The sequence below is a fragment of the Myotis yumanensis genome, unplaced genomic scaffold (genome assembly GCF_028538775.1).
Source record: "Myotis yumanensis isolate MYYU_CA2020_CCGP unplaced genomic scaffold, mMyoYum1.0.hap1 SCAF_1, whole genome shotgun sequence".
Lineage (NCBI taxonomy): Eukaryota > Metazoa > Chordata > Mammalia > Chiroptera > Vespertilionidae > Myotis > Myotis yumanensis.
Genome location: NW_027223752.1, coordinates 52101162 through 52114518, shown reverse-complemented (window position 1 = coordinate 52114518; position 13357 = coordinate 52101162). Strand labels below are relative to the sequence as shown.

Sequence of the window (13357 nt, the reverse complement as noted above, 5' to 3'; positions counted from 1 at the left end):
GCCTTTGAAAGAAAAGAAGCTCTGCCTATAGTCAAAAGCAACTGGTTGTAGAGGTCACACTGCAATCTAGTTTTCTTACTGGATCAACACAGTGATCTATTTGGCAAGTCCTTGGCATGTCTTTCATAGGTTACTACTTGCCTCAAATTGAATACATTTTTTTGTGCCAGGAGCTGAGGGGCATTGGTTCAAAACCAGTTACCACAAACCACAGAACTGCCATGTAGCAAAAGTGTTGATTCAAGTGAACAGTCTTTTTTTTACAGGCTATCTGTAGGCTATTCACGATTGTAAGAAATTGGAGACATCCCAATTGCTAACAATTGAAGAATTAAGTAAAACATATCAATACAGCAAGTACTTTGTTCTCATCATAAACAAAGTTTACAGAAATGTTTATATATATTTGCTGGAAGCATATATTAAAATAATGATAAAAAGTGAAACAGGAAAATACAGGTGTAGAAATATGTTAGTCGCCCTAACTGGTTTGGCTCAGTGGATAGAGCATCAGCCTGCGGACTCAAGGGTCCCAGGTTCGATTCCAGTCAGGGGCATGTACCTTAGTTGTGGGCATATCCCCAGTGGGGAGTGTGCAGGAGGCAGCTGATCAATGTTTCTCTCTCATCGATGTTTCTAATTCTCTATCCCTCTCCCTTCCTCTTTGTAAAAAAATCAATCAAATATATTTAAAAAAAGAAAAAAAGAAACAAATACGTTAGTCATTAAGGATCAAAAGAAACGCTAGAGCCCTAGCCAGCTTGGCTCAGTGGATAGAGTGTCAGCCTGCAGACCAAAGGGTCCGGGTTCTATTTTGGTCAAGGGCGCGTACCTTGGTTGCAGGCTTCTCCCTGGCTCAGGCCCTAGTCAGGGTGTGTGCAGGAGGCAACCAATCGATGTGTTTCTATCACATCAATATTTCTCTCTGTCTTTCCCTCTCTCTTCCACTCTCTCTCTAAAAATCAATGGAGCCCTAACCAGTTTGGCTCAGTGGATAGAGTGTCAGCCCAAGGACAGAAGGGTCCCAGGTTCTATTCCAGTCAAAGGCACATGCCTGGGTTGCAGGCTCAATCCCCAGTGGGGGGTGTGCAAGAGGCAGCCGATCAATGAATCTCTCTCATCACTGATGTTTCTATCTCACTTTCCCTCTCCCTTCCTCTCTGAAATCAATAAATATATATATATATTTTTTAAAAGCAATGGAAAAATATCCTTGGGCAAGGATTAAAAAAAAAGAAGCACTATAATAAAATAATGTATCTCATAGGAAAGAAAACTAGAAGGAAATAAATAAAAGGACAAGACTATATTTTGTATTTTTCATTTTGTTTTAATTTTTAATTTGCAAAAAGTATCTAGTATTCTAGTAAAGAAAATGCTACTAAGTATATGGGTCTCCTCCCCTCTCCCTCCCCCCCCCCCCCCCCCCCCGCAAAAATGTAACTTTTTAATTAAAAATTCTGTCTGACGCTTTAAATCTTTTCATTCCTCCTCTGGGATTCCTAAGTCCATTCTTCCATTTCACCCACTTATCCCACTTTGTTCCCCTAGAGCAGGGTTTGTGTACACTGGGCACTGGGGACTCTTCAGGCTGGATCCTTCTTTGCATTGTACAGCTCTATCCACTAGATGCCAGTAGCAACCCCTTCCCAGTTTTAACAACCAAAATTATCTCCAGATACAGCCAAATTGGGGGGTGGGGTGGGGGGGGGTAGTGGCAAAATAATGCCATATTGAGGATTACTGCCGTAAGTGTCCTAAATCTAATTTTTCATTATGGTATGCTGTATATATAGATTTTTCAGCATCCCTTCCATCCATGCCTTAGGAAAGTTCTGAAACACTGAACCAATCAAATGGTTATAAATATTTGGCTCTTTTTTTTTTTTTTTTTTTTTGCTTAATTAGATCATCGCTAAACATAGCCACAATCTGAATAAATAACGTTCCTGTCCTTGGATCTTTAATCACTGGGGAAAATCCAAATAGAATCAGAGCACAACTTCAAAGACTTTCGAGACCTTAAGTCCAGGTGTGTGCAGAGTATGCTAATCCAAAGGAATTTTTGACTTTTGACAAAAGCATACTTGGTATTTAAGCACTTCATGCCTGGGTGCACAGACAATCTCAACATGAGGTCACCTGGCCCCATAACATTCATACACTGCTTTCTGCATACACTATCAAAAGCAGAAAATGTTGCTGATTCTGTTTAGCATGGTCCTTTGATTTTTTTTTTCTGTACATGCTGGTTATAGATGTGTCTGCCTTTGAAAACAACAATCTACAGTTCAAATAATTCGTTTGGCATGTTTTGGGCATGCCATCTGATAGATACTAATTCTTCTGAACCTAAAATAGGGGCAGCAGATAACTTGCCATCCCCGCCTTCTTGGTCTTGTAGCTGCCACGTGCTGTGGGTACCCAGACACTGAGTGGCGCTGGTCTCCTCAAGATGTTCAACAAAGCCACAGACGCAGTGAGCAAAATGACCATCAAGATGAATGAATCAGACATTGTGAGTAGCCCTGTGCTGCCCCCACTCCCTCAGGCTTACAGATCGGAAGCCCTGAGAAATCCTGAAATTAGAGACTTTCTTTTTAAGATAATACAGTTCCTTTTTTGAAAACTGCTAAGGAAAGACTGCGCTGTGCCTATGTGAATAGCTTCCGTTAAAGCTCTGGGCTTGTGTGTTTCAGTGGTTTGAGGAGAAGCTCCAGGAGGTAGAGTGTGAGGAGCAGCGCTTACGGAAACTGCATGCTGTTGTAGAAACTCTAGTCAACCATAGGAAAGGTAACAACCTCTGAATGCACTTGAAGCCGGGGAACTGGTGTCTCCAGTGAGTTGGACATGGGAGGGCATGCTGTTCCCAAGCCTCTCAGCCACTCAAATTGAAATTTTCTGCCCACCTGGTCCTGATGTTCCGATCGAAAAGATATGCCTGCATCTCCTGGCAAGAAACGTGACTCAGTCACTGTGGGCCCTTGTACTTTCTACCTGGGCAGGGAGCCATCCCAGGTACAGCTAGACCTGGGACGTGGGCTTCTGTTGGTATGATTTGAGTTGGTGGCTTATATCCACAAAATGATATCCCAGACTTTAGCTACCTGGTCAAATGAGCAATTTGTAAATGTAGGGAAACCAGGTATGTCTCCTAACCCTTTCTCATTTTTCTTTAGTGAGATTTGCTAAAGGGCTAGTAAATTTTGCCAAGTTTGAATGCTTTCCTTTTCTGCCTTAAGCATGCTGGATCACCAGAAACCTAAAGAGGCAAAAACCATTAGAATGAGACCATTGCAAGGGTTGGCCCAGGGCCTACTGCTGTGCTGGGAATGGTTTTTACATTTTTAAAGGATGAATTTTTTAAAAAGCACGTAAGACCAAATGTGGCCTGCAAAGCTTAAAATATGTGGCCCTTCACATAAAAAATTTGTCCTGCTCTAGAATATGCAAGACTGTGCAGCGTGCACAGCATTCACTCTCATGCAGACAGGCTTCTTACCATGAGCTCTAGCACAAACAGAATCGTTCCTTTGGCCCGTTAGTATTAACTGGCCTCTGGCTCTTCAGGAATAGTGGAGCTGCTTTTCCCAGGTGGACCCAGCTAGTGAAACTCACGCCAGCAGGTGCCTCTCCCTATTCTTGTGGCCAAGCTGCATTCCCTCACTTTCTGAATGCAGTTGACTGTGGTGTGACTGGGCAGCATCGCTGAGACACGCCAGGCACCAGCTGACTTGTCCCTTTTCTTTTTTTGTTTTTGTGTCGTTTTGTTTTTGACTTGTCCCTTTTCCTTGTGAGGTAAGAGGTTCTGCTGTCTTCCTCCTTCCAGAGCTAGCGCTGAACACGGCCCAGTTTGCCAAGAGTCTAGCCATGCTTGGGAGCTCAGAGGACAACACAGCCTTGTCACGGGCGCTCTCCCAGCTGGCTGAGGTGGAAGAAAAAGTTGAGCAGCTCCACCAAGAACAGGCCAACAGTGACTTCTTCCTCCTTGCCGAGCTCCTGAGTGACTACATTCGCCTCCTGGCCATAGTCCGAGTAAGCTTCTGTTTCCTCTTTCTCCTCCCCTTGACTTCATTTGTCTTCCCTTTGCTCTTCCCCTTCCCAAAAAAGTTTCATTCATTATACTTCAGAATAGCTGAAACTTTTTCTATTCTCAAGAGAGAAGGCATCCTGTGAACCAAGAAACTGTGAACCATTTAACTGTTAGCTGGTTATTGCTAAGTCATTTTGAGGCCCACAGCCAGTTTTTTAAGTGCATTAGGAGAAAAGACCACTCTTGAATTCCCAATACGCCCCTCCTTATTATTGAAGCTGGACAGCGTCCTCATGCTCCTTTCTTCAAGCAAGGCTTATGTCATGGCGCCCTGGCGCAGTCATTTCCTCAGTCCTTTGGTCTTTGCCTCCTTAACAGTAAGCGGTGGCTCTGCCCTGGTAAGAGCTCTTGCTGGCTTCCACTTGTCCTCCAATGTGAGCAGTCAGGTAACTACACAGAACCAGCTTGGCATTGCATGGAGGAGTGTGGCCAGGGGCTGAGAGAGCTTGTCACCAGAGCCCTTTGTGTGCTGTGCTGACCACACTGGTAACAACACTGCAGCCTGCCCCTCAGGTCAAGCACCTCACCTTTTCTCCTGGTGACCAGGACACTGGTTTCCCATGACCTCTCGGAGCAGCCCAGGAAGCTTCACTGGGAAGTGGGATTAGCTCTCGCATGACATCCCTGAGACAGAGGAAAGAGCCCTGTAAGGCCTGCGTCTGCCTCTGATCTGAGGGGCCCAGAATGAATGAGCCTCTGAGTTGCTACGGAGCCATCTTCACTCCCCATCCCCCATCTCCCTGCGCAGAGGCTCCTGTGCTGTCAGGAGCCGAGCTGCTCCAGGGCTCTCGTTTCCTCTGTGGGCCTGCTCATTGTCCTGTCACTTTGCGTTTTGGTTTGCTAACCCAGAGTGATAAGAGCTGGAAAGATAACCTGCTTTGGAATTGTTAGAACTGGTCAGACTGCTTAGACTGGAGAGCCATTCCAGGGAAGAGCACTCTCTGGGGAACCTGTCAGAGAGGAGCATCGTTGGGATCCCTGGAGGGCAGAGCTTGGATATGGTGCCTGGGCAGGGGCAGCCCCTGTGGACAGGGGTGAGGGAGGCCTGGCCTAAAGCTCCAGGTGCTGGGGCAGCAGGCCTCAGAGCGCAGAGCTGCCAGCTGGGCTTTTCCCTGATACTTTGCCTGCCCTCCTCATGGTCGTGAGCTGCTGGTGAGAATAGAGAGGGAGCAGATTTCCTCTACCTCTCCCCAAAGTTGGGCTGTACCGCTGTGAGCCCTGGGGTTAGGCTTGAGTCTTACTTGGGTATGAGGTCACCCTTTACCTAATCCTTTGACTTTGAGCTGTTAAGAAATTTCAAGTGATCCTAGTGGCACTGCTGGGGAAAGTAAATTTGGTGGCATCTCACTCCCTGAGGTTCAAGTTTCAGCAAAGCCCTGTACCTCGAAAACCCCCAGGGAACTTGTTATGCCAGGAAAGGGAGCAAATGGAACAGGGCTGAGAGGCTGGCCACAGGCACACATCTTTCCCCCAGGCTGTGTCTGGAAGCCTGCAAAGCCAGTGGGGATATGGGATGGTTTGGTTAGGCCAACAACTGTCGTCTGGAAATCTTGATTGTGGGCAAGTGACTAGAACCAGGGAAAACCATCAAGTGGATTTTAGGGAGCTTCTTGGGGCACTTGATAGCCTAGAGCAATTGAGTGTATGGATGGGGCAATAGCACCATGTCCCTGAGGGGCCTTTAAGTGTTTAAAGATCTATTGAGCTAACCCTGTATAGTATTTGGTTGTCAGTTTAAAGGTTACTTTCTTATGTTGGCCTTCCCTGATATATCTCCCAGGCTAAGCTAGGTCCCCAGTTTATTAAAGTACCTGCTTGTTTTCTCTGTACTCTGCATACTTGTAATTACTTATTGGTGATTATTAACATAATGTCAGTCTTTTCTAGTAGAGTATAAGCTCCATGAAAGGAAAGCCATGTGTGTTTCATTTCCCACTGTGTTCGTAGTTCCTGGCACATGGCAAGCGCTCAGGAGGAGTGTGTAGGTTCATGGACTGGCTGGCCTGAGGGAGGCGCTCAGCCGCTGTCGTACTGGGCACTGGCCTCAGGCCACCTCTGGTGCTCCCAGCCATCCAGCCTGGGAGTGGCATGCAGCAGCATGGCGCTGGCCCGCTGGAGGCTGGGAGAGGAGTCTTACCCAAGCTTCTGCTTTGGACATTAAACTTCAGCTGGGCACTAACACTGGGCTGCGAAACCTGCCCTTGCTCTGGTCCTTCCCTAGCCCAGCCACTGGGAGAGCCCCCCCAGGCGGAGCCGGTGGAGCTCCTGAGGGCTGGTTGTGCTCTTCCCCAACACCTCACCCCACAGGCTGCCTTCGACCAGCGCATGAAGACGTGGCAGCGCTGGCAGGATGCTCAAGCCACACTGCAGAAGAAGCGAGAGGCTGAGGCTCGGCTGCTGTGGGCCAACAAGCCCGACAAGCTGCAGCAGGCCAAGGACGAGATCGTGGAGGTGAGGCCCCGAAGCAGCCTGACAGGGTTGTTTGTGGTCCCATTGCACCCAATGCTGGCACGCCACCTCAGGTGAGAGAGGTGATTGAGTGTGAAGGACGGTGGCTGCTGGCTGGCCTTGAGGCCTGCCCTCTTCCTCTTCCCATTCACCCAGACTTCAGTCAGTCTCTGCTGGAAGGGTCCTGGCGGGGTCCTGGAAAAGGTAATTCAGCTATGCCCCCTGGTGAGAACGAATTCAGTTCTTTGGGCGCCAGCCTTGTTGGTGAGGACCTGACCAGAGCTCTGCAGTTACGAGCTTTCCCAGATGCAGGATCGGCCTGCGAACCAGGCATCCCTTCCAGCCAGCCCCAAGGTGGCCTCTGCCGGACTCTCACTTACACGCTAAATCCCCACATGCTGTCTGATCTTACCCAGAGGGGCAGACAGACAGAATGACCAATTGAGGTCTCAAATATAGGATTGCTGTCCAAAGACAAAGACTAATAATGATACCATAACGTTAAGTGATCCTTTTTTTCCTCTTTCTTCCCAGTGGGAGTCTCGGGTGACTCAGTATGAAAGGGACTTTGAAAGGATTTCAGCTGTGGTCCGAAAAGAAGTGATACGCTTTGAGGTGAGATAGAAGATCTTATTCTCACAGGTGTGCCGTGCCTGCTTTCGTAGTGGTGTTGGTTTTGTCCAAGTCTATTGAGTAGAGAGACAGGTGGAGCTGCCAGTAACTTGGCAGTTGTTGTGAAAAGGAGTGGCTGTGTGTGTGTGTATGTGTGTGTGTCTTCATGTTCACGTCTGTGTGTTTGTTCCTAAGGCACTTGTTGCTGCTGAACTAGAACAGTTAGACACAAAATAAAACTTGCAGCTGTCATATACCCTGTGGTCTCCTGTCCTGTCTCCTCCCTTCCCACACCCGCCATACAAAAAACCGCGAAAAACCTTGGCAGAGGCTGTTTGGCTGGAAATGGTAGCTCTTTCAGCTGCTGGCTCCACTTCCTGAGCTTGTGCAGCACTGGTCAGCAGTACCCACCACCATCCTATCAAGAGGGGAAGAAGCACTGTCTGGGTGGTCAGTGTAGAATCCTGTCTCCTATAGAAAGAGAAATCCAAGGACTTCAGAAACCACGTGATCAAGTACCTTGAGACACTCCTGTACTCACAGCAGCAGGTATGTAAGTTACACACGACTTTCATCCTCTGCTGTGTGCTCCACAGACCAGCTGCCTGCTTGTGGCTTTGTGACAGGATGGGCTGGCCCTGCTGGAGAGGGGGCATGGGGGGGCGGGCAGGGGGTGCCTGTGCCCTGCTATAATCAATAATTAAAAGTAGGCCCTGTTGCTCTAACATGGAACATCCAATAGGGTCTTTTGCCAAACAGGACTGCCCTAATCCTAAAATGAGTTTGTTTTTTAAGAACAAAGCTCAACTCTCCTCTCCCTTTAACCCCTTAATACCACCTAACCCAATCCATATGTGGAACAATGGCCCCCACTGCGAGGAGCTAACCGAGCTGGGCAAAGCTGTGACCTCCACGGGATGCTTCCTCTGGGGCAGAACCAGGATTGTCTTCAGAGATTATTCTAAGTCTAGAGAGATATTGGGCCATGTGGCTGGCCATTTCCTCAGCTCCACCTCACCTCAGGCCTCCCTGTGGGGTGGCTGAGGCTCTTGGGGGAGTGCCATGGCTCTGTGCTTACTTCCCTTCCAAGCTCAGGCTCTGCCACTCGATGGGGGCACATGCTTACTGTCTCTACTTCTTTACAGCTGGCAAAGTACTGGGAAGCCTTCCTTCCTGAGGCAAAGGCCATCTCCTAATGGACCAAGAACACCAGAGCCCACCTGCCCGACGCTGCCTTTTTATACACTGTCCTCCTCCACCTCTGCTGGACCCTGACGCATCCTGCCTAACCTGACTTCTCCCCTTCCGCCCTGCCCCGCAGCAGCTGTCCCGTCATTCTAACCCTTCCTGCATTTAGCTTCCATATATATTTTCTTACCTGAGAGAATAGTTTCTTGCTTTAAGCAAAAGACCTATAATAGGTGGTGGAATTATGGGATAGGGTGGAGTATTGATATAAATATATAAATACATATGTATATTTTTCAGGATGTGGTTAGGAACTGGGAATAACGTTTTCTGTTACTCCTGATGGTGCCATGAAAAGATTATGTAATAAAATATTTTAAAATCAGGTCACATGACTCAGACTGTGGTGCTCTTTCCTTTAGGCTGGGGTGCAGTTGGGAAGCAGGTCGGGAGTACTCCTAACCAAGGCGCTGCCCAGGTAGAGTAAGTTTCTCTCGGCAGGAGTTCACAACTTTGTGCTGCTGCTTCCTAGGGCAGTGGTCAGCAAACCGCGGCTCGCGAGCCACATGCGGCTCTTTGTCCCCTTGAGTGTGGCTCTTCTACAAAATACCACGTGCGGGCGCGCACGTACAGTGCGATTGAAACTTCGTGGCCCATGCGCAGAAGTCGGTTTTCGGCCTGGGCGAGTCTATTTTGAAGAAGTGGGGGGTGGACATATAGAGAGGATGAACGAAAGGAGATAGACGAAACAAGTATACAAGACGAGTGTGGATGGGAGAGTTGGAAGGGGTCGACCTCAGCGAACGTACCTCAATCAGATTGAGGACGTTTTTAGCAAAGGCCAGCTTAGGAGTACCCTAATTAAGTTAATAACAATGTTCCTACCTATAGAGTTTAAGTTTAAAAAATTTGGCTTTCAAAAGAAATTTCAATCGATATTTGGCTCTGTTGACCAATGAGTTTGCCGACCACTGTCCTAGGGCACTGGAGCTTCCTTTTCTCCATCGACCACAGCGACAGGGTCTCTTAAATCTGTTTCATCCTTATTCCCACTTCTTAGAGAAGGATTTTAAAGATGTCTCTTACAATAAGAGGGAAAAACCAATTCTCCTGCAAAGGAGGCAGACTTTCTCTTTTATGCCTACTCTGTTTCCTGCCCTAAGCTGCCCAGGGTGCTCTGAGTCTTGCCTTCTGATAGCAAAGTCTTGGGTTCTGAACTCCTCTTTGCCACCCATCAAAAGTCCTGAAAAGTGTAAAGGACCAATAAGGAGTTAACTCTTTATCCCCATAGACAAGAGCCAGGCACTCTGAGACTGCGGTAAACAGCACGGATTTTAAGTCACTCATTCTCTTTCTACTCTGCTAATATTCTTGTTATCACCTTTGATTGTATCCTCAGCCTTTCTTATATGCTTACTTTGGCATAGTTATAAAAATATACACATAGAATATTTTGTATCCTGCTTTTATCATTCGACACTGTATATGTTATAAACATTTTGTCTGTATTGTTATGTAGCTGCGCAAACTTTATTTGTAAGACTGTGTCATTGTAAGCCTTCCTCAGAGTTACTGTACCATAATTCTGACTCATCCCTTGTTGGATTCTTGGTTTGTTTGGTAACTTTTTACATTTTAGTATAATTTCAAACTTACAGAAAAGTTACAGGACTACCCCAGAGAACACCAATATATTATTCTTTACCCAAATTTCCCAAGTATTTACATTTTACCAGATGCTTTATGACTAAATGACTTGCTGTATCTACTTTTGCATGTATTTTCTGAGTCATTTGAAAGTAAGTTGCAGATGTTGTATCCTTTTACCCCCAAAACTTCAGTATGTATTTCCCTAAGAACATTCTGTCATAATTTATACCATAAGTATAGTTATCAAAATCAGGAAGTTTAACACTGATATAATAACTGTTATCTAACCCATGCTCCATATTTAAATTTTGTCACTTGTCCCAGTATCTCCCTTATAGCAATTTCCTTTTTCTTGGTGCAGGATTATATGTTACATTTAGCTGTACCACATGGTTACATGTGTCTCTTTGAATCTTGACGAGTTCCCCGGCCTTTCATTACGTTGGCATGTTTTATGAATACAGGCCAGGTAGTTTGTAGAATGTTCCTCAATTTGGATTGGTCTCCTGGTTCCACATGACTAGATTAGGGTTTTTGTATGTGGGGCAGGAACAGCATGGAAGTGATGTCAGTTGGCCCCATTAATGCTGAAGGTTACTCTGATCACTGGGTTAAGTTGATGTTTGCAGGTTTATCCATTTTAAATTTACTATTTTCCCCTTTGTAATTGAATGAAGAATTACATAATTTGTGGGGAGATACTTTGAGGTCATGTAAATATTTTGCTCATTATCCACTGTGATTTTCCCATTCTACAATTTCTTCTACATTTATTGGTTGGCATTCTACTTCTAAAGAAAAGTATATTTTGCCCTGGCCAGGGAGGGTAGCTGGGTTAGAGCATTATCCCAATATGCCACGGTTGCAGGTTCAATCCCCACATACAAGAATCAACCAATGAGTGCATAAATAAATGGAACAACAAATCAATGTTTTTTTTCTTTCTCTTTCTCTCTGCCGGGGCCGACCGGCAGACCCTGAGCAACGGATGAGTGATCACTCTGACACACATTTCTATGAAAGAGACGGCTAAGGGACTGCTTGGCTTGAGAAACCAAACAGCCCGTTTGCCTGCCTCTTTAGGCTTTTATTGTAACAACAGTTTAAACTAAAATTAACTATTAGATACAATCAGCAGGGTAAGCATCCTTGAGAAAGCACATGCGTCTGCAGTGTCCTTTAGGCAAGGACGTGTGAAGACTAAGCATAAAGATTTCAGTAAACACGCGGCAGTTTAGACTTGTTTGGAAAAGTCAAGGCATGGGCAGCCGCCTTCAGTCAACTCCTGTCCCTTGTCTCCCCACATCTCTCAAATCAATAAATTAAAAAAAGAAAAGTATCTTTTCTCCTTATTAATCTGCTTTGTTTATCATGTGGATGAATGGATTCCTATTACTCAGTGCAAGTCATTGTTTTTATTTATTTTGATTTTCAATCCATTCCCTATTTCTAGCAGGCTCCTGTGTCTTTTTCACATGTCCCCTTCATTTTCTGAACACTTTCTGGCTTGACAAGATGTTTCAAGCTTATCTTGTATCTTTGCTGCCCCAGCCCTGTTATCAGCCACTTCTCCAGGGAGTCTTGAGTCCCTTTAATGAGAATTATATTTAGAAACCAAGATCTGGGTGCTGAGTGTGCGCATTGTTACTGGAGTGTCGATGCTTCTAGGCCTGGCTAAAAGCAAGGAAATAAATATAAAGCTGTACAGAAATATATATATATTTGGGTTGGTCTCCTGGTTCCACGTGAGTAGGGTTCACACTTCCTCTGCTTCTTCTTGGGTTATCTCCCCTAAAAATCTCTGGGCTTGAGTCCTGAAGATGAGGACTTAGAGCTGGAGGGACCCCAACATTCAATGTTAGTATTCAGAGACAGAATATATGAGAGAAGTCAAAATGATAGGGTCATTTATACATAAATATTTGTAACTTGGAACTCTTTCCAGATTTTTATTCTGAATGCATCTGCATCTGGGAACCCTAAAGAAAATAAAGAATTCCTTTGCAGCTCAGGTTTTAGAAAGGGAGACAAGATAATGGAAATCTGCTGGGGCTGGGCCAGGAACTGGTTGAGAGCATGGTGATGGAAGGAGTGTCCTTTGCTGAGTGTGGTCAGACTCACATATATTGAAGACCATGGATTTTGAGGGGCATCAGGCCACACGGGGGGTAGGATCTTCCACCTGGGGTAACAGGAAGGAAGGGGACGCAAATGATGATCCCTCCCAATGCAAAGGACACATTTGCTGCCATTGGCATATGCCTGAGCCGAACTCTCTGTCTTGTGAAACACTGGCTAGTATTCTCTGCTCCATATTTGGGTAGAGTCAGGCCTGAGCTGAGAGTTAGAAAGAGATGAGAACAACTCACCCCTGTCTTCTGGCCCCCAGGACGGTGCCTACGTCATCTGCTAATGGCTTGGATCCGGTTGTGTGGTTTCATGTTGGCTCTCTCCGCCAATCAGTAAACTCTCTGAAGTGGTGTATCTTTTAAAAATATTTTTTAATGTGTTTTCATTGATTTCAGAGAGGAAGGGAGAGAGAGAGAGAAACATCGATGATGAGAAAGAATCATCAATCAGCTGCCTCCTGCATGCCCCCTACTGGGGATAGAGCCCCCAACCCAGCCGGGCATGTCTATAAAAAAACTGTTACCTCCTGGTTCATGGGTCAGCACTCAACCATTGAGCCACACCGGCTGGGCTGGTACATCTTTTTATAACTCCGTGGCCCTGGCAAAGGTTTGGGCTCAGAATAGATAACTGTTGAATGTTCTAAATAGATAACTAGTGCCAAATAGATAACTGGTGAATGTTCACTCTGCCACCTGGCATTCACAGTCTTCTGTGAGAGGACCCCAGCTCAACTTCCCTATTTATCTCCTAGTCCTTCCTAACCATGCTGACTCCTCATGGAAACCGATTCCAAATATGCTCTTTCCTTTCTCACTTCGTGTGGCCTAAGGAGCCTTCAGCAGTGGTAGGCTTTGTATCGTAAGTACCTCTCCCAGTTCCCATTCCTCTCCTCAAACTCACAGTTACATCTGTGTGAAGCAGTGCACAGTATTGTAGATGGGAGTGTTGGTAGATAGAAATGGAGGGCATTGGCCAACGTGTCAGAAGATTGACTGAGGATTCCCATAGACACTTGTACAAACCAAGACCATGTAGATGACTATGCAAAGATGCCCCTTAAAGCATTGTTTACAGAAATCAGTTTGTACAGCAGGAAGGGATTCAATGAATTATGGTACATAATACAACTGAACATCACACAGTCATTGGAGATAATTTATAGCTATATTCATTGACAAGGAATACCTATTTTTGAGTGAAAAAAGTAGGTTATAGAAATACATCTATGGTATG

At 45.8% G+C, this 13357-nt stretch overlaps 1 protein-coding gene across 1 annotated transcript in view; it reads left to right on the top strand.

Moving 5' to 3' along the window:
* Nucleotides 1-8731, top strand: part of SNX1 (sorting nexin 1) — a 44257-nt gene extending 35526 nt beyond the window's left edge. Inside the window, exons 9-15 of the mRNA XM_070421197.1 lie at nt 2405-2518; nt 2700-2793; nt 3830-4035; nt 6401-6544; nt 7076-7156; nt 7631-7702; nt 8299-8731. Of these exons, the coding sequence (XP_070277298.1) occupies nt 2405-2518; nt 2700-2793; nt 3830-4035; nt 6401-6544; nt 7076-7156; nt 7631-7702; nt 8299-8349 (762 nt within the window). The 3' untranslated portion in view covers nt 8350-8731. The remainder of the gene's footprint in view (nt 1-2404; nt 2519-2699; nt 2794-3829; nt 4036-6400; nt 6545-7075; nt 7157-7630; nt 7703-8298) is intronic.
* Nucleotides 8732-13357: the final 4626 nt, after the last annotated feature.